Genomic DNA, 25,267 nt, shown 5'->3' with positions numbered 1-25,267 from the left:
GTTTACAAGCTCAGATAATACAAATACCTGCATCTGATGCTTCTCACTCAAGTGGGCTTTTATAGAGAGATTACTAGTTTTAGGAGCTTGTCCTGGTTTCAGCTTGGGTAGAGCTTTATGAGAAGATAAGAGAAATATATCTATAAACTGCTGGTGGGAGAATATTTAAATACTGTTAAATTAAAGAGAGGGAAATGCAGTAAAATACTGGTGTGGCATTGGCTTACAGAAGTCCTCTGCTGTTTATCATCTCTTCTTCTGACTTTTTCCTGCCTCCTGCATGTTCCTGCTTTATGTAAAAGGATCACAGTTTCAAAACAACTCCTGCCTGTGTGCAGATATAGGGACAAACCATGTCGTCTGACACTGTTGATTTTGCGCATGACTATCCTGTTTGAGCCTAGTAATAAACTCTCAGAGAGTTTTCCAAAACCAAATAAGCCCAGGCTAGGAAAAAAAACAGGCTTCCCCATCCCAAGTAAAAATAACCAAGTAAATAACCAGGAAGTCTCTTTATTCTTAATGGACTAACAGCTTTGGTGACTGATTTTGGTTATCAGATTACACTCTGAAAATAACTTCTGTGCTATACTTGCAATTGGCTGTGGAAGAAAAAGAATACACTGTGTACTAATTTTAGCAAATAAGATTAGAGTTAATATTTAATCTCAGAGACCTTCTTCAGGCTGTGGAAAAAAAATAGCAGCAGTTAACTGTCACTAATCTTATCTCCTATTTTTCTAGCATATGTTTGGTTATATAAATTGTAGTGCTAGGAACGCACTGGTGGAGTGTGAAGTTAGTAGTTTGTTGGCTACATGCTTGGGTGTGTTAGACAAACTTCGACGCTGAGACGGATTTAAGAGGTCTACACGTACCTTTAGACTACAGTAACAACATTGAAAGATCAGCAAAGTGGGTACCACAGTAGACCTACTACAAAACAGTATGTGAATAATGGATTGATTTTGGCTTCTGCAAGAAATAGTCCCTTTTTTTCTATGTTTCTACCCAATTGTTTTAAATTAATATTCAGTTTGAGATTTGATATTCAGCATGTGAGGTTTGATTCGATTTTCCTTTCTTCCTTCCCCACAAAATGGCTTAGTAATTGAATCGATGTTTGGAAATCAGAGATGAAGAGTTTCTAACTGTTTTTAGGTGCCTGATGATGAATTCAACCTGAAAATCAAAATACTACAAATATAAACCATAAACCTATAAGCAGCTTGCATGCTTTGCAACAAACCTATTGAAATCAACTCCTGTTGATTTCAACGAGATACTCAAATGCATAAAGATAATAACACGCACCTACACTGCTGTCAGGACTTGTACGTTCTCAGTGTATCTAAAGGTCTCACCACCTAAATTACCCCCAATTCAGTAGGATTTAGCAACTAATGTTCTGCAGATTTCATTGTGTCCCTGGAGGTTAGGAAAGGGCTTTGCCTTCTCGCGCCACCACCACCGAGCTTGTTCTTTGCATATGCCCCAGGTATACTTTCTTTGGAAAGGAACAACTGCATGTACACTTGCTGTTGAACCTTGATGCTGTTTCCCAGCAGATCATGAGGGCACTGTGCCCTCATTAATGCGGAAATTAGGCTTGGAAAAGCCTTTCTTCTTGTTGCAATCAGAGATAGCATCCAACAGTAAACCAGACAATTCTCTGTTCTTGATGTTAGTATGCACCAGATTACTGTAAACATTCTTTTGCTCCATTTTAGATATTGCCTTGCCAAGTTTTACATTCCTACATGTTTACAGTGATCTTTCCTTGCCCTTAACCACTTTTCCCCTCTTTAAATTGAAGTCAGACTTCACTGGCATTTTGCAGGGGTTGACCTTCCCCACTCCAGATGCAGCTTTTCATACAGATGCCATTCGGAGCAGGGTTACCAGACATCCATGTTTCCCTTGGAAATAACCTTCCCCCACCCCCCCAAACAAATACTGTCTGTGCAGAATTGGAGGATTTCGTCTATTTATGTGGGATTTTGAGACATCTGGAAGTCTGGGCAGTTAGCTAATGAGCATGCACTGATGAACTCTGCAGCGCACAGTGAGTCCAGCCCGTCCATAGAAATGGGTCCACAGACCTCTGTGTGTGCTCCGAGGCCATGTCCCGTCTGTTCAGAACAACACGGAGGCCTCCATGGCATGCTTGGTCAGCCTCATGGAGGACATGGATACAACAGGGAGCCAGAGAGAGTTCACCCACAGTGCTGCGTCTCCCGCAGTGGCTGTAAGTTTGTGTGTACAACTACATTTAAAATAGAATTTCTACCCTAGAAGTCCCTTATGAAAATACAATGTTCCCAATGTGGAAGTGAGCTAACCCTCCTCCTAATTTTAGAAAAGTACGTGCTCAGAACTAGAAAAATGCTTTGCTAAAAATGCTGTATTTGCATCTGTAACGCTGCCTTCTTTACTAGCATTTCACATTGCTCACTCTCTTCTCAGCTTCTTATTCTCCCATCTGACAGTGATCAATACTGTTTTCCTTGAATTAGCCAGTTTTTCATTAATGACACAATACTAAGGGCAGAGAGTATAACAATAATACAACTATTTCTCCAAAAGGAAGAAGCATTACCCAGAATGCATCAAGGAAATAATATAATGAGAGATGATGGAGGAAAATAAGGGAAATATTTCCTCACAAGAAGGTTTTAAGTAGAGTCTGGCAATGATCTCCCAAAGGAAGTAGTGGAAGTCTGGTCACTTAAATCAATTAGGACTAACCAGAGCATTGCACTCCACAGGACTCTGTAAGGAGAAAAGCAGTGTCAAACTGAAATAAAATAGATTTTGCGTGCTTATTTTCTGCAGAGCTGCTGTAAGTATTTTGCTGGTAAATTCAATATGGCTAATGCTGATTAACAAGTCTCTTGATGGTGACCACGGGGCCTCTGGTGGTCTAGTGGTTAGAGTGTCTGACTCTCACCACTGCGACCCCGGTTCGATTCCCGGCCCCCTGGGCAGGTGGAGTTCGTCAGCCGTGGAAGGCAATCCACCTAAGAGAAGGTCACTCTAAACAAACCTACATCCTGGGGACCTCACTGCCACTGTCCAAGCTTTGCTCGGCCCCGGCAGATGAACCTCAGGACTAAAGGGTGGGCTCAGTTCAGCGCACGCTGTGTCTCACCTAAAAATCCACTGCACAGGCTGGAAGGGTTAATGACCTTTCCCAAATCTTCGCTCGCGAAGACTGGCCATTATTTATTTATTTATGATGGTGATTATATCATTGCATTATTTCCAGCCCTCTCCTCAATATCATAAACTCGTGAGGGTATGGGCATACTAAAAACATCCCCCAGCTCAGCTAACTCAGTCTGAAAGACACAAGGCAGATAAAGGACTGGAGAAGTTCTTTTCTTTCACCTTAGCATTTGTCAGGTTTGTTATCTCCAGAATGCTGAATGGACATTGACCACCGTACTGCACACTGAACAAGGTGTCCCTTTGGCAGGATGTCAGGGGCAGGAGCTGCACATGGACTTGGTTTCTTGGATTGCTGTAGAGCAAGAAGATGTGCCACATGGCTTAGGTAGGGCTACGGTATCCGTGTCCTCTGTGCACCAGGTGTACAGAAGGGTTTAAATGCATACGAGACCAGCTGGGCACAGAAGCAAGACAAGTAAAGTGATTTGTCCTCAGTCTTGGTGGGCTGTTTGGCATGTTCCAGGTACGCAGAAGTCCTCTACTGCCCTACCTTGAGAGATAATGGAAAGAAATCAAGCCTCTGAGAAGCTGGTATCTTTGCTTTCCTTTTCTCTCTGTGTGGGCATTGTTGTTTTATTATGTGTGTTTTCCCTTTTCTCTGTTTGGTTTTCTAGAAGCCAGTCAATTCCATTTAAAAAATAGAAATGGGTAGAAATAGGAATAAGCCAAAGGGATTGAATGGCAAGGAAGCAGTGACTTGTGTATGAGCTTGGACAAGGTGCTGAGTGGAGGTTTCTGTAAATTGACCTGCCTGCTTAAACATTAATTTATATGGAAAATAGGGTTTAAAAGCAAACAGCTCTTTGGCATATGGCATCTTATTTACAGTAGGGAAAACAAATAAGCTGGGATTGTTGCTGGGGTTTTACCCATCCAGCAAAGGTCTCTCTCACATGTAAATGGAGACTGTTACATCAGAGAAATTATCCATTTCCTTCTGCAAATGCAGATCAAATTGTTTTCACTAGCTTTTTTCACTGGGATGCATCAGTCAGATCACATCATTTTAAAAGACTGTCCTTATCTCTTCCTAGAGAAATGTGTGTGTCATAGTAGTACACGCAGCTTCAAAGCCTTTTCTTTTCCACTCCAGTGTCTCAATTCCAGCCTTTCTGCCAGAATGCATCAGATGCAAGCAGTCCCAAAACTGGTGGGGCTGAGGCAGGGGACCTGACACAGGATCCAAATCAATATTTAGACAGCTTCAGGCAGCAGAGTTTGCGCTGGCTTTCACACTTGGCAGCAAGCTTTGCACCCATTTGTTTCCAAAGTTATTGTTTGTGCAGTTTCAAGCATTGGCACTAGAGAGATTTCTCCCTGAGGGCAATGACAAGCGCCAGGTGTTTGAAACTTCCCCCCTTTGGATCTGAAGATTGCGAGAGTGAAAGTTGTGTCACTGGCTAATGTCTCCTAAGGAAGTAAAGGCACAGATTTTCATGGGGTTTTCATAATCCTTCACCTGACGTATCTACTGGGCATCATGGGGAGCCCACAGCACAGTCTCAGGCTCTGCTCCTGATGCATCCAGCACAGAGCAGCTATACCAGCTGTGTTGCTGCTGTTTGTTATCATGGTGATTTACTTGGTGCAAAAACCTGAGTCAGCGTGGGAGACAGCCTTGCTGTGGAGTTGTATGAGTCAGCCCGGAGCCCTGCAGAGTGCCTGCGCTGGGGCGGCAGGCAGGCAGGCAGGTGAAACGCTGGCCCAGCACAGAAAATAATTTTAATTTGCTTTCCAGCCATTCCACCTAGTGGCCAAATGACACCACTGCCAGGAGAGCTGGATTTGTGTTTCAGAGTCCCTCCGGACCTACGCTGCCGCTGTGGAGCTTACAAGATATGCAGGAATGTAAGCCCCCACACTGAAGATCTTACCAAACATCAGCCTGCAAGTAGCTCATTAAGTTCCCGAGCAATTTTGTTAATCATGCCGCATAGATAAAATGCAGATAGGCTTTTAGTGAGCTGATAATCTAACAAATAGGCAGAAAGTGTAACACTGATAAAGCAGAGATCAGTTTAATAGCCAGCTGTAAATCTTGGTAATTCTGTACCAGAGGCGTATTGTAAAACAGGAATGTGCAAGTGTGTAAGTACATGCATGAAAATGCACTGCTTCTTAAAATAGCAGATACAGCAGTAATATTATGTATGGAAAAGCTATTGGGAGCAATTTTAGAGGTGTTTTAAAATATTTTTGTCTCCATCAAAGTCTGCACCACTTGTGGTATCTTCATAATCCAGCATCACAAGTACAGGTCTATGAGTAACAAAGGCTTGTTTCTGGAAGTGAAGATTTTCTGTAAAGATCTGTGAACTCTACCACTGTTCCTGAGGCAGTGTAGGGAATTTATAGGCTTTTTGTTGAGATGAACGAAATTATTCACTCAGATACATGCTAGTCACGAATCAGACTATCTCAAATTCATGGCCTGATGGCTCGCCAACCTCTTGAGCACCTTCTTGATTGGTGGCGTTAATTCAATTGGAAGAACAGGGAAAAGCAACTCACCTTCAGAGTATCCTATATCCCATACCATATTCCATACCATCCTGAGTATATCCTTCTGAGCAGCTGGGAAATGTGAGTTTAAATCCCCACAGCCTGGGAAAGGGACTGCATCTACTTTCTAGGTCCCTCTTCTGATCTTTAGGCCATTTTGCAAAAGGGAACATCAGTGCTTCCTCTTCTTGTTTGTTTGAAAAGAGGAAACTGATCTGGGAACACGTACCAGTGACATCTATATCCAAAAAGAGGTTGCAGGCCATGCATCCCAACCTCACATAGACATGCAGGTGCTGGCTACACTGCATCCCATCTAGATGCCTTTCCTTGGTATGCAAAGCACAGGGAACTCTGATTTGTGAAATCTACTTGCAAGCTAGACAAGAAGTTGTCTTGGTGAATTGAGACTGAAGTGACTTGCCAGGGTCATGTAGCAGGTGGTTGGTGCAATGGGAAATTGAGTTGTGGTCTTCCAAATCTCAACTTTGTGGCCAAACCACTGAATCGATTTGTGGAGAAGCTTTTATCCTTGTTGGCGAGCCCCATTTTTGAAGCAGCCTCTTGCTGCTTTATGAAGACTAGAGTTTTTCCAGTATTTGTTTCATGCCCATTGACAGAAAAAATTTAACAGAAGTTAGCACCAGTGCATTTTTGGTCAAAAATAGACAATATCTGTAGTTTACCATGTGGCTTAGCAAGTTATTTGATTGCTATATATATACCTCTGTAAAAAATGAGAGGAGGTGGCAGAAAGTGTGTGGTTTTTAATATATGGTATATTAATGTAAAATATAGATAGTATGATGAGAAAAAAACATGAATAATGATGCATAACTCAGACCTGGAACAGTTGGTGGAGATCACTCCCCTGCAAACAGTTTTTACTCTTTCTACAAAGAAAATGGCGGAAAATTAAGTAATGAGGTGGGACTCGGGGTAATTTACATCATTTGAACTATAAATAGGAATTTCTTTCCTGTTAGCTGTACCTCAGACTCACTAAAATCAGGAACAGTATGAGGAGAATAATCTCCATTGAGTGGAGGAAAGAGCTGTGCAGTCAATACTTACCTATTATGTATTCAGCAATGGCTTGCAAAAATTTGAGAAGAAAAAAGAAACCAGTTTACCCTTGAAAGAGGCAGAAAGATGATTTCTGTTGGATTTTGCTGTAATATTAAATGTTTCCTTCACAAAACACTTTCTGGATTTAAGTGATATCTTAAGCTTGAAACCACTGTTCACTGGACCTTCCATCAGGGCAGAAGAATCAAAATTTCATTGGGCTTTCATGGTAGTGCACTGTAGCACAGTTAAGATCCATCCAAGAATTAGCAGTGTCCACACCAGACTAGTTTTTGCAGTCTTTTTCAGGGCAGAGGCTTAGTTCATAGGTCTTCAAGATATTTGGGAAAAATAGTGCTGATTTGTGAAATCTACTTGCAAGCTAGACAAGACGTTGTCTTGGTGAATTGAGACTGAAGTGACTTGCCAGGGTCATGTAGCAGGTGGTTGGTGCAATGGGAAAGGGACTGCATCAACTTTCTAGGTGCTGTATAATGATGTACAACATAAAGGGAGCAGTGCTAGTTACTGAATGTAGCATCACTGCTGGTGTGATAGAAGAATAACTGGTGCTGAGCTGTATTTATTTCTGAATGCCAGATCTGTTAGGTTATCTTAACTACACGATGAATGAGTTGGGATGATAACAAGAGCTGATGGTAACGCTGGCAATTTCCCTCTCTTTTTTTGCAGGTCACTGTCAGGGGATTTGGTCCATTGTTACAGTTTGCCTATACTGCTAAGCTGTTACTCAGCAGAGAAAACATCCAGGAGGTCATCCACTGCGCGGAATTCCTGCGCATGCACAACCTGGAGGATTCCTGCTTCAGCTTCCTTCAGACACAGCTGCTGAACAATGAAGATGGCCTGTTCCTGTGCAAAAAAGATACCACCTGTCAGCGCATGCACGATGAGGAGAACTCGGATGGAGATGAGGAGGAGACGATGGAATCGGAGACATCAAAAATATCTTGCCCAAGAGAGAGGATGCACCAAGAGCCCTTCAATTTTGAAACCACTGTCGCTGGAGCAGACAAAGGGGAAGGGATGCTGCCTGACTCCGACATGCTGAGAGATAGCAAGGACAATTTAGATAAAGATGCAGTAACACGGTACCCCAGATACAAGAAATACCAGCTTGCTTGTACCAAGAATGTCTACAACACATCACACATCAGTACCTCAGGTTTTGCAAGCACATTCAGCGAAGAGAGCTCTGGAAATGGCCTCAAATCAGGACTTGCTATGGGCCAGATAAAAAGTGAGCCTCAGAATGAAGAGAACGATGAAGAAAGCATCACACTTTGCCTGTCTGGAGATGAACCTGACATCAGGGATAAAGAAGGGGATGTTGAAATGGACAGGAAACAGCCAAGCCCCACTTGTGTCGACAGGCCAAAAAGTGGGTCTTCTCCTTCTTGCTTGCGATCTTTCTTCAACAGAACAAAAAGCATGGATTTGGTTGGCTTCCCCAGCACTTCCCAACAGCACTTTGGCAGGAGTCCAGCATGCCCTTTTGAAAAAGGGACAACTCAGGGTGACCACAAAACTGATTACGTCCCTTTCACAGGGAACTATGGACAGTCCCATGCCATGCAGAAGGATGCTTCCAACTTCACAGTGGGATCGCCGCTCAGGGGGCCCGGCTTTGAAACTCTCTGTAAGCAAGAAGGGGAATTGGACAGGAGGAGTGTTATATTCTCTTCAAACGCTTGTGACCAAGTAAACACTTCAGTGCATTCATATTCTGGTGTGAGCAGCTTGGACAAAGACCTCACTGAGACTGTGCCAAAGGGTCTGTGGGCTGGCAGTAGCCAGTCTCTCCCCAGCTCTCAGACCTATTCGCACAGCGGACTGACAGCTGATCACTTGCCAGGAAGGATGCGGCCGAACACCAGCTGTCCAGTGCCAATTAAAGTTTGCCCTCGCTCTCCTCCTTTGGAAACCAGAACCAGGACCTCCAGTTCATGCTCTTCCTACTCGTATGCAGAGGACGGCAGTGGTGGCTCTCCCTGCAGTCTGCGTCTTTGCGAGCTCTCCTCTTCCCCTTGCTCCCAAGGCCCCCGATTCCTGGCACCCGAGCACCAGGAGCCAGGAGTGGTGGGGGATGGATTGTACAACCCGGTCCGAGCCCAGATTAAATGTGAGCCATCCTATGGAACAAACTCCAGCGATGAGTCTGGGTCATTCTCAGAAGCAGACAGTGAATCATGTCCTGTGCAAGACAGAGGGCATGAGGTAGGGATTTAAGATAAGTACATATTACCACAGTTGTTGTGACACAATTAATCGCTCCTTGATTCTCTCAAATGACTTTGCATTTCCCCAGCACTTACTTTGTTTATAGCAGCAAAGAGTAATTTCTGGTTATTCCCTCATCAGCTGAGTGCACGTGATTGACTTCACATAAATAGGTCTGCTTGACCTCTGTGGTGGTTGGCTCTTCTGAAAATTTGGGTATGGGACAATAGTAAACTGCCGAATGATGTGCACTGATGTGCTTAGGAGTCTGCTGGCAGTGTCCTGTCTTCCTCCCTCCCTTGCCCACTTGTGTGACACAAAGCATTGTTCTTTATCCTTAATTTGCTGATGTGGTTCCAGCTCCACCTGTTATTGCTGCTGGTGTCTGAGCAACCTCAGGTTGTGCCTTCGCTGACACTGAGAGTTGAGCAGCCCGCTTGAAGAGCCAGTGCTGCATATTGCTAACAGCCGGAGTAGAGGAGGGAGATAGAGTGGGAGGAGAAAGAGGTGTGAAATTACTGAAACAGTTGCATAGCTGGCCACCCTGGGCTGTGGAAATGGTATTCAAATCATCTTCCCTCTGTGCGTGTGTGTGTGCGCGCGTGTGTCACACACACAGGTAGCGTGTTTTTGCCTCCATTATGTGACAACTTAGATCATGTTCCCTGCCTGTGACATTTTGTTTGGCGGTGAGTTCTGGCAGCCTTTGCATAAATGGTTTCAAAGAGAAGTTATTCTTTAATTTCCAGGACTGTTAAGGAAATGACAGGGGAATGATTTGGGGTTTGAAGAGTGTCAACTCCCATGTAGTTCTCCCATGAGAGAGAAAAGAGGGGCCACTCTAAAACTAGAGATGGGCCAGCTGGAGATGTTGCAGCAATAACTGACTAAGCGTGATGGAATAAGCTGTCTTTGTGAAGTCACTAGTTTGAGAGCAGGCTTAAATCATGGAGATGTGTTGCAGACCCCAGAAACTGAAAAAAATTGGATGTTTTCACAGAGCTTCATTAGGAAACTGCATGACCTAGAGTGCAGGTGGGTGAAATCACATATCAAATTCCTCTAGTAATGCTGAAACATTATAGCTTGTGCTACAGCAAGTGCAAGTTTGGGGGGTTCATATGCTGACAGCACCCAGTTCAGAACCAGGTGGGCTTAGTTATGGAGTAGGAATGAAGAGTGAACTTTATTCTATCCCTCAGTCCTTATTCCACTACATCCCAGGCTCTGGAAGATATCTTTCAGACAGATGTGGGTGGTCCCTTTAGTTGGCTGCTTAGTTCTAAGAAAGGGTTGAAGAGCCTGGTGAGCCTCTGGTGTCCTAATCCCTGGTCACACTGTACCAATGATTCTGAGAGGACAGTTCTTTGTCCCCATGTCCTCAGCTCGGGACAATGCGGAAGAGAAAGAAGTCTCCTTTGGAGGCCGCCTGAGATATTGTGAGTAGAACCTCATTCAGGAAGCCTTACGGCAGCTCTGCCTGGCCATACCAGGATTACTCAGTGAAGTCCTGCCTTTACAAGGAGCAGAAAGTAGCAGGGAGTGGGACTGAGACTGAGGGGAGCATCAGGTCTCCACCCATGTGTGGTGATTGCTCAGCAGAGGGTAATGCTCAGCATGAGGCAGCGCAGAGGGCGGGAGTTTACCCTTTTTGGTATTGATGATTAATTAGCTGTCATAATTAGGTAATTCTGTGGAGATATGCTGCAGCAGAAGTGAACCTGGAAGAGTGAAATGAGAAGGTTATAGGGGACTGGTGGTGGTTTCCAAAAAAAAAAAGTATGCCAATATATTCAGGAGACCATGGATGAGAAGAGCAATATTCATGAGAGGAGAAAATAGGAGGCCATCCTGGTGTGCCACTGGCAGGCAGACATACCTGGTTCTGGGGCACTGCTAGGAAAGGTTTGTTCCACTCCTGGTTTTGCAGCTGGTTTCCTCCTGGGAAGACTTTCTGCACTGTGCTGAGCAAGTTTTCTCCCTGGGACTGCTGATATAGCTTTTTTTATTATTATTTCCCAGAGCATTTTGATTAGGACTGCTGGGCATTAAAAATGTGGTGAGAAAATTAATGTTCTGTGAGGTTGCACTGCACTATCCCGAACAAGCCAAGGGTAAGCAGATCACACCAGTGCTTTGGTACAGATTTTGTCTGAAAAGTGATTTTTTAAAGGTCATTACCAATGCAAGAAAGGGCATTGCAGCCTCACTGAACAATACTGTATTTATACAGTGACTTCAGGTGTGTATCCTGCAGGATCTGCTGCTGTGGGAACCTCGGTGAAGGATATCTTAAACAAGGCAGTAGAAAATATCTAATAGCAGCAGAAAGTTCTTGTATAAGTTGCTCTACCTACTTTTAGCAGTTTGGCTGCAATTAAAACAGCAGGAGAGACTCACAACCATCTGCAATGGACAGCTTTCTGTCCTTCATCTCCCTGCAAGCTGCATGGGAATCTTTCTCTTTCCCGAAATTGTGGGTTTGCCCTTGCTGTCCTGATGACTTCACAGACAGGTCCCTTTCCCCCTGCCATATCAGAACACATAGTGTTACTGGGCTTCTGTTCAGAAAGCACGTGACACAGAGGTGCTTGCCCTTTTGGAGGGTGGCCATGCAAGCTCTTCTGCTGAGAGTGGGCTTTCATTTGGGTGGGACGGCCTGATAGGAATAAGCCTAGTGGACTCTGACCCTCAGTTATCTCAGGGCTGCTCAGTTTCCCTGGAATTTGGACCTTGTTGGTCTTAATTTGGGTCCCAGAGTGCCATCAATGCCAGAATTAATGTCACAAAACGTCATTTGTTGATGTATTGATTGTATGAGAAGTAGGTGAAAGGTTTCTTCTCTCTGCTTTTTTTGGGCATTCTGCTTTCACACAGAGACAGATACCATTCAGGAGCACATGATCAAAGTTGCTTGCTGTCAAAAGTGCTCAGCATGAGTGCCATTTTGGGTGAGAGTGACCCCACTATGTCACCAGCCTCCCTGTCTTATCGGGGGTGCAGATGGCAGTCACAAGTGTCAGAGGAGGTGGTAGTCCTCATAACACCACTGGTAAATCTTCTTCAAGATGTCTTTGCCCATTATTTCCCTTCCTGGAGCCTCCGAGACTCCTCTGTGATCTCCCTTTGTTAAGGCTTTGTGATAGAAGCAGCAAGTGCAATGTAGGGTGTCCCCATGTTACAGAGTTGCAGGAACAGGGCTGTTACTTGAGCTATTGGGACTTTACAGAAATATTTTATAGTTTGTGTTTCTCTTTTCACTCAGCTCTCTCAGGCCTCCACAGGTTGTTAAAAATCAGGTATTGGCATATAATACTAGAGAGATGATTTAAAGCTCAGTGCTTTGCATGTGGGTTCTGACAATCCTGCTTAAAATAGCAACAACAAAACAATAAGCCCTGAAATAATGAATTGTTGAGAAGGAAGTAGTCTGTCAATCTGTTAACCTACTTAGGAACAGAAACTTCAGCACTACCTACTTTTCTTGATATTCCATTTCTTCAACAAGTATCTATGTTTTTTTCTGCTAGAAAATTTGCAAAAAATATTGTACTACTAAACCAGTTAAAAAGAAGTCTCAGCTCAGTCTAATTTGATGAGTGAGTTTTCTTAGGAAAAGAATAAACAAGAGCAGGAGGAGGTAAGAGGTGGAGTTTTCCAAGAACTGTTACTATCTAGAGAATTGCATTCAATGCTTCTTTCATTTGTATTTCAAAAGAATTTCCCGCCTGGGTTAGTGGCTCACTTTTCAAAGAACATTTTCATAAACACAAAGCTAATGAAATTAGACCATTGAGAATATTGTAGGTAAATAACCTTCAGTGAGAGTTGAAACCCCTCCATGTTAAGCAACAGGCAGCCACCCTTTCTCTGTTTCTCTGCTGATGCTTAGCAAAGTGCTGGAAGTCAAAGCCCCAGAAAAGAGGAGTAAACCAAAGTTGCTCTACCAGAAATCTACTGGAACTGTGCTGAGTTACCTAAGCTAAGTCTGCTTCAGTGCTTAGTATTTCTACTTAGTGAAGGGTATTATATAGAAAGAAGAGTAACCAAGAAAAATACATGTGTTGACTTGCTTTGGTATATGGTATTTGGTGATCAGTCACCCCAGCTTTTCTGATTCTACTAGGTTTGCAAATTTGAAAATGACAAAATTACTTTGCATATTCTTTTCTGGTAGGTGTTCTCCTGACCAGGATCCTCAGTGGTATCACTGGGCATTGTGTTGGTCAACTTCTGGTTAAATGGGGTCTTGTCAGACATCGGTCTTGTAAAATAAACTTCATGGCAGTTTTGTTTTCTTTCCTCTCTTCAGCAGGAATGGTATCCATACTGGTATCAGAGAATTACTGGATTACAACAACACTGAGAGTTTGAAATTTCAGTAGGATCCTTTTTTAAACACTGCATTATTTCATTGCACCTACAACCCGCAACCAATTCTGTTATGCCCTGATCTGAAGACCTTGTGTGGACTCTTGAAGGACTCTCTCATTTTTTAATTTCTTTTGTAAAAGCAGATCTTTCAGAGAAATACTGCACTTTATCCCCCCTCATTTCACCGCCTGATCTGCCCTTCTTAAACCTATGGTTTCTGTCAGTGCTTCTGTGCTATCCCAAGTCTCAGAAAAGCCTGTTAAAGGGCAGGAGTATTGTACTGTTGTGTCCTTTGAAGGGCTGGAACTTGGGGACGCGGCAAGCAGTGAATGGGAAGACATCAGCCCAGCATTTTAAACACCAACAGCGTGTGATCTGCATAAAAGTCCAAGTCATGGGCTAAAGGATGAGAACCCCATGCACATCTGATTGTTGAGTTAAAGCCCTCAGCTACAGGACTAGCCCGTTACCCGCTTCTCTGAGGCAGGTGGCAAACCAAAAGATTACCCAGGCTGTCTCCACTGAGTGCATAGCAGTGCCCTCTCAGGCAGCATTTAGTGACCTGAACACCTCTGGTGGCCCTCTGGAGGTGAGGCTGGAGCTGACCCCAGGCAACTACAGGGCCATCAGTTGTCTTGCATGAGATAGAACATGCTATCTGCGGTGGGACCTGCTGATCTGAAATATAGCATGTAGGCAGTTGAGCCCCTAACACAAGTGGACACACTTCAGCTCCTGTCCTGCAAGCTGTCTTTTCTGAGTGTTTGTGGAAGACAGACATGCATGCCAAGGAAGATACTTGGAAGAACAACATTGATTTGTTGGGCTCTTCTGTGTGAAGTAAATTACCCCTTTCTGCATCAAAAAAAGCATTGATAGGATTCACCCCCTGTGATAGGTTACTTAAGTGGGTCCTGAGAGCCTTCCAAGGACCAGGCAATTTTAAGTGTCAGAGGATTTCAGTAACTGGCTTTCAATTTAAGGGCACTGAGGCAAGAGTTTTATTTCTTACAACTCTGGAGCAACTGACAAGGATTTTGAACTGCTTATAAAGGTCAGGCTGGTACTGTGAGTTCCCCCTTCCCATACCCCCTACATAATGGTTACTTTTTCTTATGTCTAATATAGAAGTCCTTTTAGTTACTATGATGTTAAAGTCAGACTTGGGGAGTTCGTTGTCTTTACTGGCACTTGACAGCTCAGGGGAGATGATGTCAAAATTTAAAGAGAGTGAAAAAGCTAATTTTATGCATGGGATAAAGAAATTCCCAATATTTTATTGTGAGTGGATACAAGTCCTGGATCCTTTCCTTTATTACAGAGAAAAAGAGAGGGGGAGAGCAGCAGCAGCAACAGTAACTAGTACAGTAGATGAGCTACACAGTAGTAACTGGCATATGATCCAAGCTGGCACTAACTAGTGAAGCTTGAAGGAATTAATTGGTTATATATGGGCCTGGCATGTGCTGAGTCAGTGGCTGTCCCTGTCTGTCTACATCACTGCTCTCACTTAGGCACTCAAAGCAATGACATTTACAGTGCACCCTAATGCTACTACAAGGGGGGAAAATGCCACAAAATCATAAACAGGTTTTCTTTTTCACCAGGGTGGCTTGGTTGTCCTCTCAGGAGTGCATCAGCCAGAACTGGGGGCAATAGAGTCTGCAGTGGTCATAGAAGGTGCCAGTTTATTTGTCGTGTGGTGGAAAATGAGCTGCTACTACTGCTGCTGCTGGTGTAAAAATGCAGGGCAAGAGTAATTGTGTTCATAGGGAAGATTTTACAGCTCTGAGAGGCTAACTCTGGCTAGAGTAACTCCTGGAAGGAGCAGTGATCCCACTTACATTTCTAATTTGAAATAACCTGAACCAAAAAGTACACATTCATTTCCTATATAAAAATCATAGTTATTAGAAAGAAAATTTTATGAGAAAACATACTCACTGGGTTTTTCTTTCACATCTTAGAAAAGATTGTTCTTTCTCAGACACCTCAGGTAAAGTTTCTCTCACCTACCTCAGATACTGTGAGATACAGAATCTTTCCTGAGTCTCATCTCCACTCCTTCTGCAGCCAGGAGGGAGAAGCATGCAATGCCATCTGAAGGCCTCCATGGCAACAACGGAGACATGGACACTAAGTAGTTCCAACCCATCACTTCATGCAGCTCTGCATGGGTCAGATGAATCCCACCCATTGCACAGTCGTAGGCTCTTGCAAAATAACTCACCACTCTGTTATGATAAATACCATCTGACAGTCTTACCCTGTGCAGATGTAAAACACCAGTAGCCTCTCGCTGCAGCAATGCCCTGGTGCAGTTATTTGGCATCTCTGGCAAGGGTTTGGTGGTTTTGGTTTTTTTTCAGTTGACAGCTCTCTCGAAGAGGGAGACAGGCAATAAAAATGCTGTGAATGGTGAAGGAAATGAGTCTGACTCACTTCCACTCTCCCTTTCACGTTTTTAATCCTGCACAGTGCTGCCTATGACAGGAGTGGGATTATGCTGGGATTACTGATAGCAGTCTCTGGTCTGCTGTGTGGATGGTTTTCTTTTCAATCCTTTTTTTTTTTTTAATGAATCTGTTTCTATTTATTTTCCCATTTCCCTTCAGCAACTTCTGCCTGACAGATTTAAGTTTTTTCCCTTTCGTTTCCATTTCAGCTACAAGCACATATCCTCCTTGCAAATAAATATGTTTTGGAAGGGAGAGGGAGGAAGAAATAAAGTTAACATCACTTTCCGCTTTGGTCTTAAGAAAATAAGGAAAAACTGGGAACATGAAAGGACTGATTTTGCAGTGAAACTGTGGTGTCTTTCAGAGGAAAGCACTGGCTGTTTTTATTTTCAGACCCTGGTTGAAGCTTAAGAGTAGAGCAGGTGACACTGAGTTTATGTTGAGGCTTGGGAGGGGAATCAAACATGTTTCTTATCATTAGTTAGCAGTCTATAAACAAGGTGGTCTGCATCACTGTGCCTAAGGTCAGCGTTTGTGTGTACAAGCAGGAATCTGGGGTGATTAGGGCAATATCTGGTGCTTCTTGCTCGTTTAAATTGTCCTGTCAAGTAGTGTGTTACAAAGGAGTGCCTGGACACATGCAGCAGAGGGACATGAATGAATGTTCAGGGCATGAAACCATCTGAAAGAATGTGCTAGGTGTTTGCACTGACTTTCACGTACCACAGGCTTGGAGATGCACAGAGCAGTGATAAAATAGTACAAGAAAATGCCCAAGAATGGTCATAAACAAGGCGAGGAGCTCATTATCAGCAGGTCCAGGTCCTTGCTGAGGGTCTGTGACTGTCAGTGCCAGAGGCCACCGCTGTGTATTGGAGTACGTGTGTCCTCAGCAAACTGTTCTGCTTGAACAACCCAGCTCTCTGATGAAGATAACTTACTTCTAATCCTTGTTGTTACTTTCTGTATCTCCAAATAATTAAAGTACACAGCGTGAAGACAATAGTGGGTTTAAATATCAAAGGAATCTTATCCTTGGCAGGAGCAACTTACCTTCTTTGGTGGCCTGCATGCAGAATACGGAATAGGGACAGAAATCTAAATATTTACTGCCATCTTTTGGGCAGTGTGGGTATGACTCAAAAAAGGAAAGGAGATCAATCGAGTTATTCAGTTGCCACCTCCTTCAGTTTTGTCAATTTTGGCCAACAAATACAACAGTCTGCCAAGGAGCATCAGGTTTTTGGTAGTTATCAGTCTGGGGCTCCAAGTGAAGCAAGATTTTTGAGGAGAGGTGCTTACTTTGATTTTAGCAAGCTAATAAGTTTGGGGAAGAAAGGTTTTAAGCACATCGACCGTTCTTCAGCTTTTGAGACAGTGTGTGTTCATTGCTTCAAACTGTTAGGAGCTTTGTGTTTTGCAGCCTTTGCTGTGCTTTACTGCATAATTGGTAGAACTCCTGAAGTCAGAAACTGACTTTTTCAAGAAATACAAGTTCAGTGCTCTTTAATCTACAAAAACATTAGTGTCAATGTATATTGTTTTATTTCAAAATGTGTATATTTTAGCAGGATATGCTTCATTACACTCCTTTGACCCTTTCTTCTTATATAGTGTACTGCTCAGTTGAAATACTGATTAGTTGACCTTTCCTAATTGCAATACAGTATTTTTCATCCACTTGAGGTGTCAGTTGCATTTTTAACCTCACACCTAATCAAACTTTCAGTCCTGCAGGCCGTGCAGAGACAGGTTTCCTGCTGTGGTAATAACCCCTTCCTTGAAACTAGTTTGAATTTAATTGCAGTGAGGTACTTCACTCTGTCCAAAAGGCCATGTCTCCTAGTGGACAGAACCTTCTTTTAATGCATTGAGATCGGTTATTAGAGCTTTGTAGAAAGATGAAATTTTTATCTGCGATTCATCTATATTGCTGATTTAAGTACAATTATCATCTGATTCTTACCATCTGGATCTCCACATTGTGCCACAAGGGAGTGTTAAAAACTTGCCCAGTGTAAAACTTGGTGTGTTGTTTATTGAAGGGAGTGGCAGCATAATCATCCTTCCACTCACTGTTGTTCAGCTTGCACTGAGCAAACAGAATATGACTCTGTTCTTGTCTTGTGTTTGTTTGTTTTAGGTGAAACTTCCTTTTCCTGTTGATCAAATCACAGATCTTCCAAGGAATGATTTCCAGATGATGATAAAGATGCACAAGCTAACCTCAGAGCAGCTCGAGTTCATCCATGATGTCCGCCGGCGCAGCAAGAACCGAATTGCAGCTCAGCGCTGCCGCAAAAGGAAACTGGACTGTATTCAGAACCTAGAATGTGAAATCCGCAAGTTGGTGAGTTAACGTGCTCTCGCCGCAGCCCTGCTCACCCTCGCGCAGCAGCTTGCAGGGCACCAACAGCAATTCCTGCCTGGAGTTTAGTGGGTTCAGTCAGTTTGTACACACATGAGCAGAACCACTAGTATGAAAATTTAATACGCAAAAATATATTGGTATGTGCATACGTAATATATACAGAAAGCACAAAATTCCAGTGAAATGAGGCCTAAATGTGTTTGTTTTTCTCAAGAGCAGGTTGTTGAGCAAGTTGGAAGAGGAGGGAAGCCTGTATCACAGCTTCCTTCTAGCAGTTTAACTTAACCCCAGTACTTACAGTTTCGTCTACAAAGGCATTTCCTCATCTGAGCCCCATTTTCTTGCCTAGCTACCATAACAATCTGTTGGTCAGGGATTCATAGAGTGCCCAAAAGAGGTAGATATGAAGAGGCCTTCAGAGGTTGTCTGGTCCAAACAGGGCTGTGGCAAGGCCAGCTTCAACTCTATGTATTTTCTTACTCTTTGGCATGCTAGAAGGCAAGTCAACATTTTCAGGACATTTCAGTTTGCTGTGCCTTTTCTTCAGCTCTTTCATTCACTGAGCAAATGACAGAAATGGCAAGGGAAGTGAAAAGCCAGGAATGTGAATATCCAGACAAGTGGGCATCCCTCGGTGTAGGTCAGTGAACTGGCAAGGGTATGTTCCTCCTTGTCCCTGCTGTCTTGTTTCCTCTAATGCTCCTAGTGTTCCATGGAGTGAACTCCTCATTTTTCAAGGAATCTGGAGTAGTCCACTGCAGAGAGAAGAGCAAAGTGTGCCCTACTCACCGGCCAGAGCATGTCAGGGGATGTCTCCTGTGTGCCAAGATGTCAGTGGACAGCGCTGCCACATTTTAATCTAAGATTAGAGTGAGGTGACTGGAACAAGGCTGAGTGGCTGCTCAGAAAATTCCTCTCTCTTTCAGTCATGGTATGGACACCTCAAGTGTGATTTGGGTGGCTAAACACAGATGTTTACAATATAGACACCTGCACTGGAGCTTGTTGTCCTGGTTTTCATTATAGTCAGTGTAGAGAAACTTGACCAGTCTTATTTGTCTCCTCCTGCAGCAGAGGAGGTGACTTATTGTGCAGAAGTGCCTGTTCCTCTTCATCACTAAACAAGATCACCCAGAAAGCCATGTCATGTACAGACCTCTTAACTATAGGCACTTTATGTGAAAAAACTCCCTTCCTTTGTGGCAGTGCCCCTGTGGTCTGAGGGACTTGCTCCTGTTCCCCTGCCGTAGAATCATAGAATCACCCAGGTTGGAAAAGACCTCTGAGATCATCAAGTCCAACCCTTGATCCACTACTGCCATGGTTACTAGACCATGGCACTAAGTGCCACATCCAGTCTCATCTTAAAAACCTCCAGGGACGGAGAATCCACCCGTCTGTAACAGGGAGGTGACACTGACCTCACAAGCTGGATGGAAGACTTAAAGCATCAAGGCTTGCAAAGCCTTCAGATGCTGTGCTGCTGAAGCCCTGGGGGAAGAAAAAGAAACAAAAATCAAAACATTGTTGAGAGTAGTACTCCACTGATGCAAAACAAACAAAACATCAAAGATAAACAAAATAGTGAGCAACTGCTTCCTGAAATGAGTATAATCTACAGTGTATACAGGGTGACTCAGAGGTTTTTCAGGGTGAAAGAGCGGCTGCTCATCCATGTTGTCAGGAGAAGCACATCCAGTCTTGGCTGCACATGCCCATCCCTCTACACTGAGCCAATGATGGGGAGGAGGAGTACATTTCTCTCGCTCTCCAAGCACGAGGAGCAGCACTCTAAGAGCTGGACTAACAGCAAGGGGGGAGAGCAGCTTGATACCTGTAGCCTTCACTTGAAAATTAATTTGGGTTTGTTGACCTTATGCATTCCTGTGACGTTACCATTATTGTCTGACATAATCAACTGTGGATAGACAAAAGAAATTTTTTAAATCCTCTCTCCAGCACACACACACATCTTAGGGAAATGAATGAAAGGCATATGAGTGACCTTGTGGGTCTGATCCCTGCTGAATTTCAGGAATCAAAAACCCTATGAGGTGCAGGATTCTTCAAAAGAAATGTTGAAATTTCTATTCAGCAAGATAGACTTAAGTATGTAGCAATATGCAGTAAGTGAAGGAAGTAGGGAAGGCACCCTGCTGGACCTGTTTGCAAACAGTGAAGTGCTGGTAGGCAAAGTGATGGCTGGAGGCCATCTTGGGCACAGTGATCACAAATGATAGAATTTTTGATTGTTGCAGAAGTAAGGAGGAGGGTCAACAGAACTGCCGTCTTGGACTTCCAGAATGCAGACTTTGGCCTGTTTAGGAGAGTCCCTTGAGAGGCAATTCTGAAGAGCAAAGAAGTCCAGGAAGGCTGGACATTATTCAAGAAGGAAATCATACAGGCTCAGGAGCAGTCTGTCTCCATGTGCCAAAAGACAAGCCACTGGGGAAGACCAGCCTGGCTGAACGGAGAGTGCTTTGGCTGGAACTCGAGGTACAAAATGCCCCTTTGAAAGAAGGGGCAGTAACTCAAGAGGACTACAAGGATGTCATGAATTTATGCAGGGAGAAAATTAGAAGGGTAAAAGGCCAACTAGAACTTCATCTAGCTACTGCTATAAAAGACAATAAAAAATGTTTTTGTAAATACATCATCAACAAAAGGAAGGCCAAGGAGAACCTCCATCCTTTATTGGATGCAGGGGAAACATAGTGACAAAGGAAAAGGATGAGGTACTTAATGCCTTCTTTGCCTCAGTCTTTGATAGTAAGACCAGTCATTCTCCAGGTACCCAGCCCCCTGAGCTGGAAGATGGGAACAGGGAGCAGAATGAACATACAACACATGATTACTGGAAATTCCTTTGTCATCTTTTGTCCACTTTGTGACCAGTAATTTCCAGTCTCCTAAACTACATGATGGTATTGTGGTTTAAGAGTTTTTCATTTGGCTGCATCCTTTTTATGAAAGACGCCTTTTCCCCCTGTGCTTCCTGTAAATCACCCATCTTCTTGACACAGATGGTTTCACAGCAGACAGTGAGTGAAATGGTTGTATCCTCTGAGTTTGATAGGTAATTTTTTTTGCCTGCTTTCCTTCACTCATCCATCTACCCACTCATATTCCTTTTTTTCCCTGCAAACTCACAGCATATTCTCTTCCATAATTCATTATCTCAAGATGTACTTGAGCATCTGTTTATTTTTTTATTATTTTTATACTTTCTTGATAGATTTATCAATATTTTAGCAGTTGGTTCTTTTCCTGTGCACTGCTCTCTTTTGCATTCACACAGCTGTATGCTTCCAGTGTGGGCTTTGGACCCAGGACAATACTATCCACTGTCAACAACCACCCATAGTTGGATTATCTGAGTTGTGGAGTTTTCACACCTCAGATGCCAAGACATCTTGGGTTTAGCAGTGTTACTAGGTGAGATACGTGGCTGCGCTGCTTTTGGGGCCAGCTCAGCTCTGGAAATAGCTCTGGTACTCTACAAAATCTCATCTACTCTCTCGAGCTGTATGCCCACCTGCCTGAAACAGAAGGAGATGCAGCAGGACCATCTCGGTTAGTCTGCACTGAGTCAACACCAGTTTTTAGAGGTGTAACCCGAGGCTGGTCTGGCTCTGTGCCTAACCCCTCCAAATCTGCCTCCTGAGCACAGGGAGGGCAGCGCTCACCCCACAGTGAGGGCTTGCTGGCCGTGGGAGGTCTAAGCTGGAAATTACTCCCACCACAGCACATTGCACAGCACCCTGCAGTAGCTAGGGCTGTGGGCCTTGCCAGTGCGTTGTAGGATGCAGAATAATCTGGGTTCCTTTTCCCATTTTTTAAATCCTGCACGAAAAAATCAGTCCCACCATACTCTTTCCCTCTTCTTCCTCACCAGTAATGTCCTGCTTTTCACATGGTCCCCTCCAAGAGTAGCCTGCTGACATAGCGAAACTCTTGAAAACCCAGATGTAGGTAAGGGAGGACATTTGGGAACACAGATGGCAAAGCCTGAGGAGAGCAAAGGAGGAATGATATTGAGCTCAAGCCCAACCCGTTAATCACCAGGGCATCAGAAAACGAGCCATGGTGCAGGCCACAGAGCACACTTAGATCCTCTCTTCTGAATAACATATCTCTCTCCCAGTGGTAACAGGGGTTTAGCTGGTACGTGGGCCAAAGCAGGTGCACCCAGCCTGAGGAACCAACCTGACAGTTAGAGGGTGAACTGAACATCTGCGGCATATTCGCACTTCAGGAACTAATCCCTGTTTTCTTGCTGTTTAGATGGGAAATGTCTTTTCTCCATCAAAATGTTTCATTTGGAGTTCTTTTGTGTCCTCTGTCAAGCAGCTTTAGTCTATAATGGGAGCTAGCAGCCCCTTAGGAATAACTTGTGATTCTATCCTCTTCCAGCTCAAATGTTCTTCTCCAGATGTTTCCCAAACTGTAGTCCACACAGAGCTCATGGTGGTCAAATACCTGATGTCTCTGTGACTCTTCCTCCAGCCATGCAAAAATAACTGCAACATGTTGGTGTTCTTCTTGGTTATGGCTGCATATGTGCCCAGAGTGAGCCCGCAGCCTAAGATGCCTTCTTTCTTTTTCAGGTGTGTGAGAAGGAGAAACTGCTCTCAGAAAGGAACCAGCTGAAAGCAAGCATGGGAGAATTGTTAGACAACTTCTCATGTCTTTCCCAAGAAGTGTGTAGAGACATGCAGAGCCCGGAACAGATCCAAGCTCTCCACCGATACTGCCCCGTTCTGAGACCCATGGATCTACAGCCAGTCACCACCATCAGCCCCACCCCAGCTGGTGTGGAGCAGAGCCTGGTGACCTCCCAGTGCATCGGGGAAAGCATGCAGTGCTGCTCGGAGCAAGGCTCAGTGCAACTGGGAGCACCCTGGCTGCCTAACAACATCTCAGAAAATTGTTCGGCCGGCGGGGGGTTGGATGGAGCCGACACAGGTACTTACCCCGAGAGAGAGCTTCCACCAGAGCAGAGCAGCCAAACGGTCACGGTAGACTTCTGTCAGGAGATGACTGATAAATGTACAACAGATGAACAACCTAGGAAAGATTACACCTAGTGACTTGTAACCTTAACATTACACCTAGTCAGGTGTTCTTCAGTCAGCCAGTGGCAGGGTTCATTTGTTGTCTAGAAGAACGTATTTGGTGCACACTACAGTGGTCTTAGCAGCAATACTGTTTTTAAGTATTCCCTCCTCTCTACAAGCAGGAGTTCTCTTCACAATGGTGCTATCCCTTGCTCAGGCAGGGAACGAAGCAGTGGCAACACTGTCTGTTTTTGTATGTTGATTTCAATCTTAACAGGGATGGACATAACACCTCTGAGGACCCAACCGCAGCTTTTTTCTCAGTGGCCCATGTCACAAAACCCTAACTCAGGAATTTCCTCTGAATGTTCAATTTTTCATTGAAGACAGCTTCTTTACACATCAAAGTTTTATAGCTAAACTGTACATATTATATATAATATATATAAAATATATATATCCATATGCAAGAATCCCTGCATGCCTCAATTTTTCTCATCCTACAAACTGGAAGCTTTCATTTCTATTGTATAAACAAGTTCCAACATTCCTTTTTGTCTTCGATGCTAGAACTAGTTTGGTAACTTGTTACACGATAATTTTTTTCTCAGTTCGCAGTTCAGCAATATCATTCAATTTGTACTTATTTATAAAATTTTAATGTTGGAAACTTATTTGAGATATTATTATAGACAATTTTTTTTGGCACAGCCATTTTGTGCCACTTGGGCAATGTGGAGTTATTTTATTTTCTTGCAGATACTGTACAGTAATGGTCAACTTTGCCACTTGCACTGAGTTTCTGGTCAAACCTCTTTTCATAAATGAAGTCATGACTTCAGTATAACTTGAGTATATGGTTTTCTTTGCTTTATTGCTTAAAGGAAATAGAAAATTTTTAGCTGATAGACAAACACTCAGGAGCTCATTATGTAGTAAAAATGGTCTTGCCAAATACTGAATTCACTATACAATTTGTAAAGAGAATCTGCTTGAATTATTTTTATATTTAGACTTCTTTCTGTTTCACAAACCAAGTTTAAGTGCTGTTAATGATGCTTTTGGAGTTTTACAGGGGAAAGTATATTTCACTTTTTAGAGAAAAGTGTTTTTGACAACTGGATCGGTTCATCATATGTTCCACGAAGTAAAGCGAACGGAAATCACATCAATACACGTGGGGGCTTTTTCTCCAGCCCCACTCTGCATCCTTTACTCATGGAAGCAACTGCTGCTCTGGCTAGTCCCCAGAGCCTGACCTCAGCTGTCCTCAGACATTACCTGTTTTCCCCACCAGACCCAAGTTGCAGAGATGGGTCTGGTGAAGTCAGTGATCCTGCCCAGGTAGGCGGAGTTGCAGGATCAGACCCCTAGTTGTTGACTTTGGTTTCCTTACAGAAGTCCAGCTAGCACTGTATCCTCTAAGAGTAAAACCTACATTTGCCAACACCTGATTTGGTTGCTTACCCATCAAATTCTTGTGTTTCAGGATCCTCTCGTCCTGCAGCATTGCCCTCAGCACAAACTGCAGCTAAAAGAGCGCTGTCTCAAAAGAGGCTACTCAGTGAATTGGCTTAGTTGTAACTGTATTGGATTTGTATCTTACGCAATGTTGACTCATGTTATGACTGTTTGAGACAGCAGCTTTCCAAGCATAACATCTGTATGTACAGTGTAGACAGAAAAACAACCTCCTAATGCTTTTTTAATAATTATTATTATTATTATTCTAAGTGTACTGAGTTTTTATTTTGTGGTTCTTTGCCCTACGTGTGCCAGGTTGCGTGGCTTTATCAGTGACAACTGTCATGTGCTTTACTGGCTGATATTGTTTGTTCTCGCTGAAAAAAAAATGACCAGCTGTTCACACCTGTTAAAAAAAAAAGTGTGGGGAAGCAGCTTCTCAGAAGCACTAAGTGATAATGTGGTCTTCTGTGCTAACGTTTACACTAGAGGTGTGCGCT

At 43.6% G+C, this 25,267-nt stretch overlaps 1 protein-coding gene across 2 annotated transcripts in view; it reads left to right on the top strand.

Moving 5' to 3' along the window:
• BACH2 (BTB domain and CNC homolog 2) overlaps window positions 1-25,036 on the top strand; it is a 188,844-nt gene extending 163,808 nt beyond the window's left edge. For both annotated transcript variants that reach the window (XM_027743604.2, XM_027743602.2), the window contains 3 exons: window positions 7,495-9,039; window positions 18,019-18,225; window positions 22,854-25,036. In XM_027743604.2, the coding sequence (XP_027599405.1) occupies window positions 7,495-9,039; window positions 18,019-18,225; window positions 22,854-23,333 (2,232 nt within the window). In that variant the 3' untranslated portion in view covers window positions 23,334-25,036. The remainder of the gene's footprint in view (window positions 1-7,494; window positions 9,040-18,018; window positions 18,226-22,853) is intronic.
• The last annotated feature ends 231 nt before the right edge of the window (window positions 25,037-25,267 follow it).

The sequence above is a fragment of the Pipra filicauda genome, unplaced genomic scaffold (assembly GCF_003945595.2).
Source record: "Pipra filicauda isolate LSUMZ 115617 unplaced genomic scaffold, ASM394559v2 scaffold60_size3304689_pilon, whole genome shotgun sequence".
NCBI lineage: Eukaryota > Metazoa > Chordata > Aves > Passeriformes > Pipridae > Pipra > Pipra filicauda.
The sequence above is the reverse complement of the archived record's forward strand: the minus strand, read 5'-3'. Positions and strand labels throughout refer to the sequence as shown.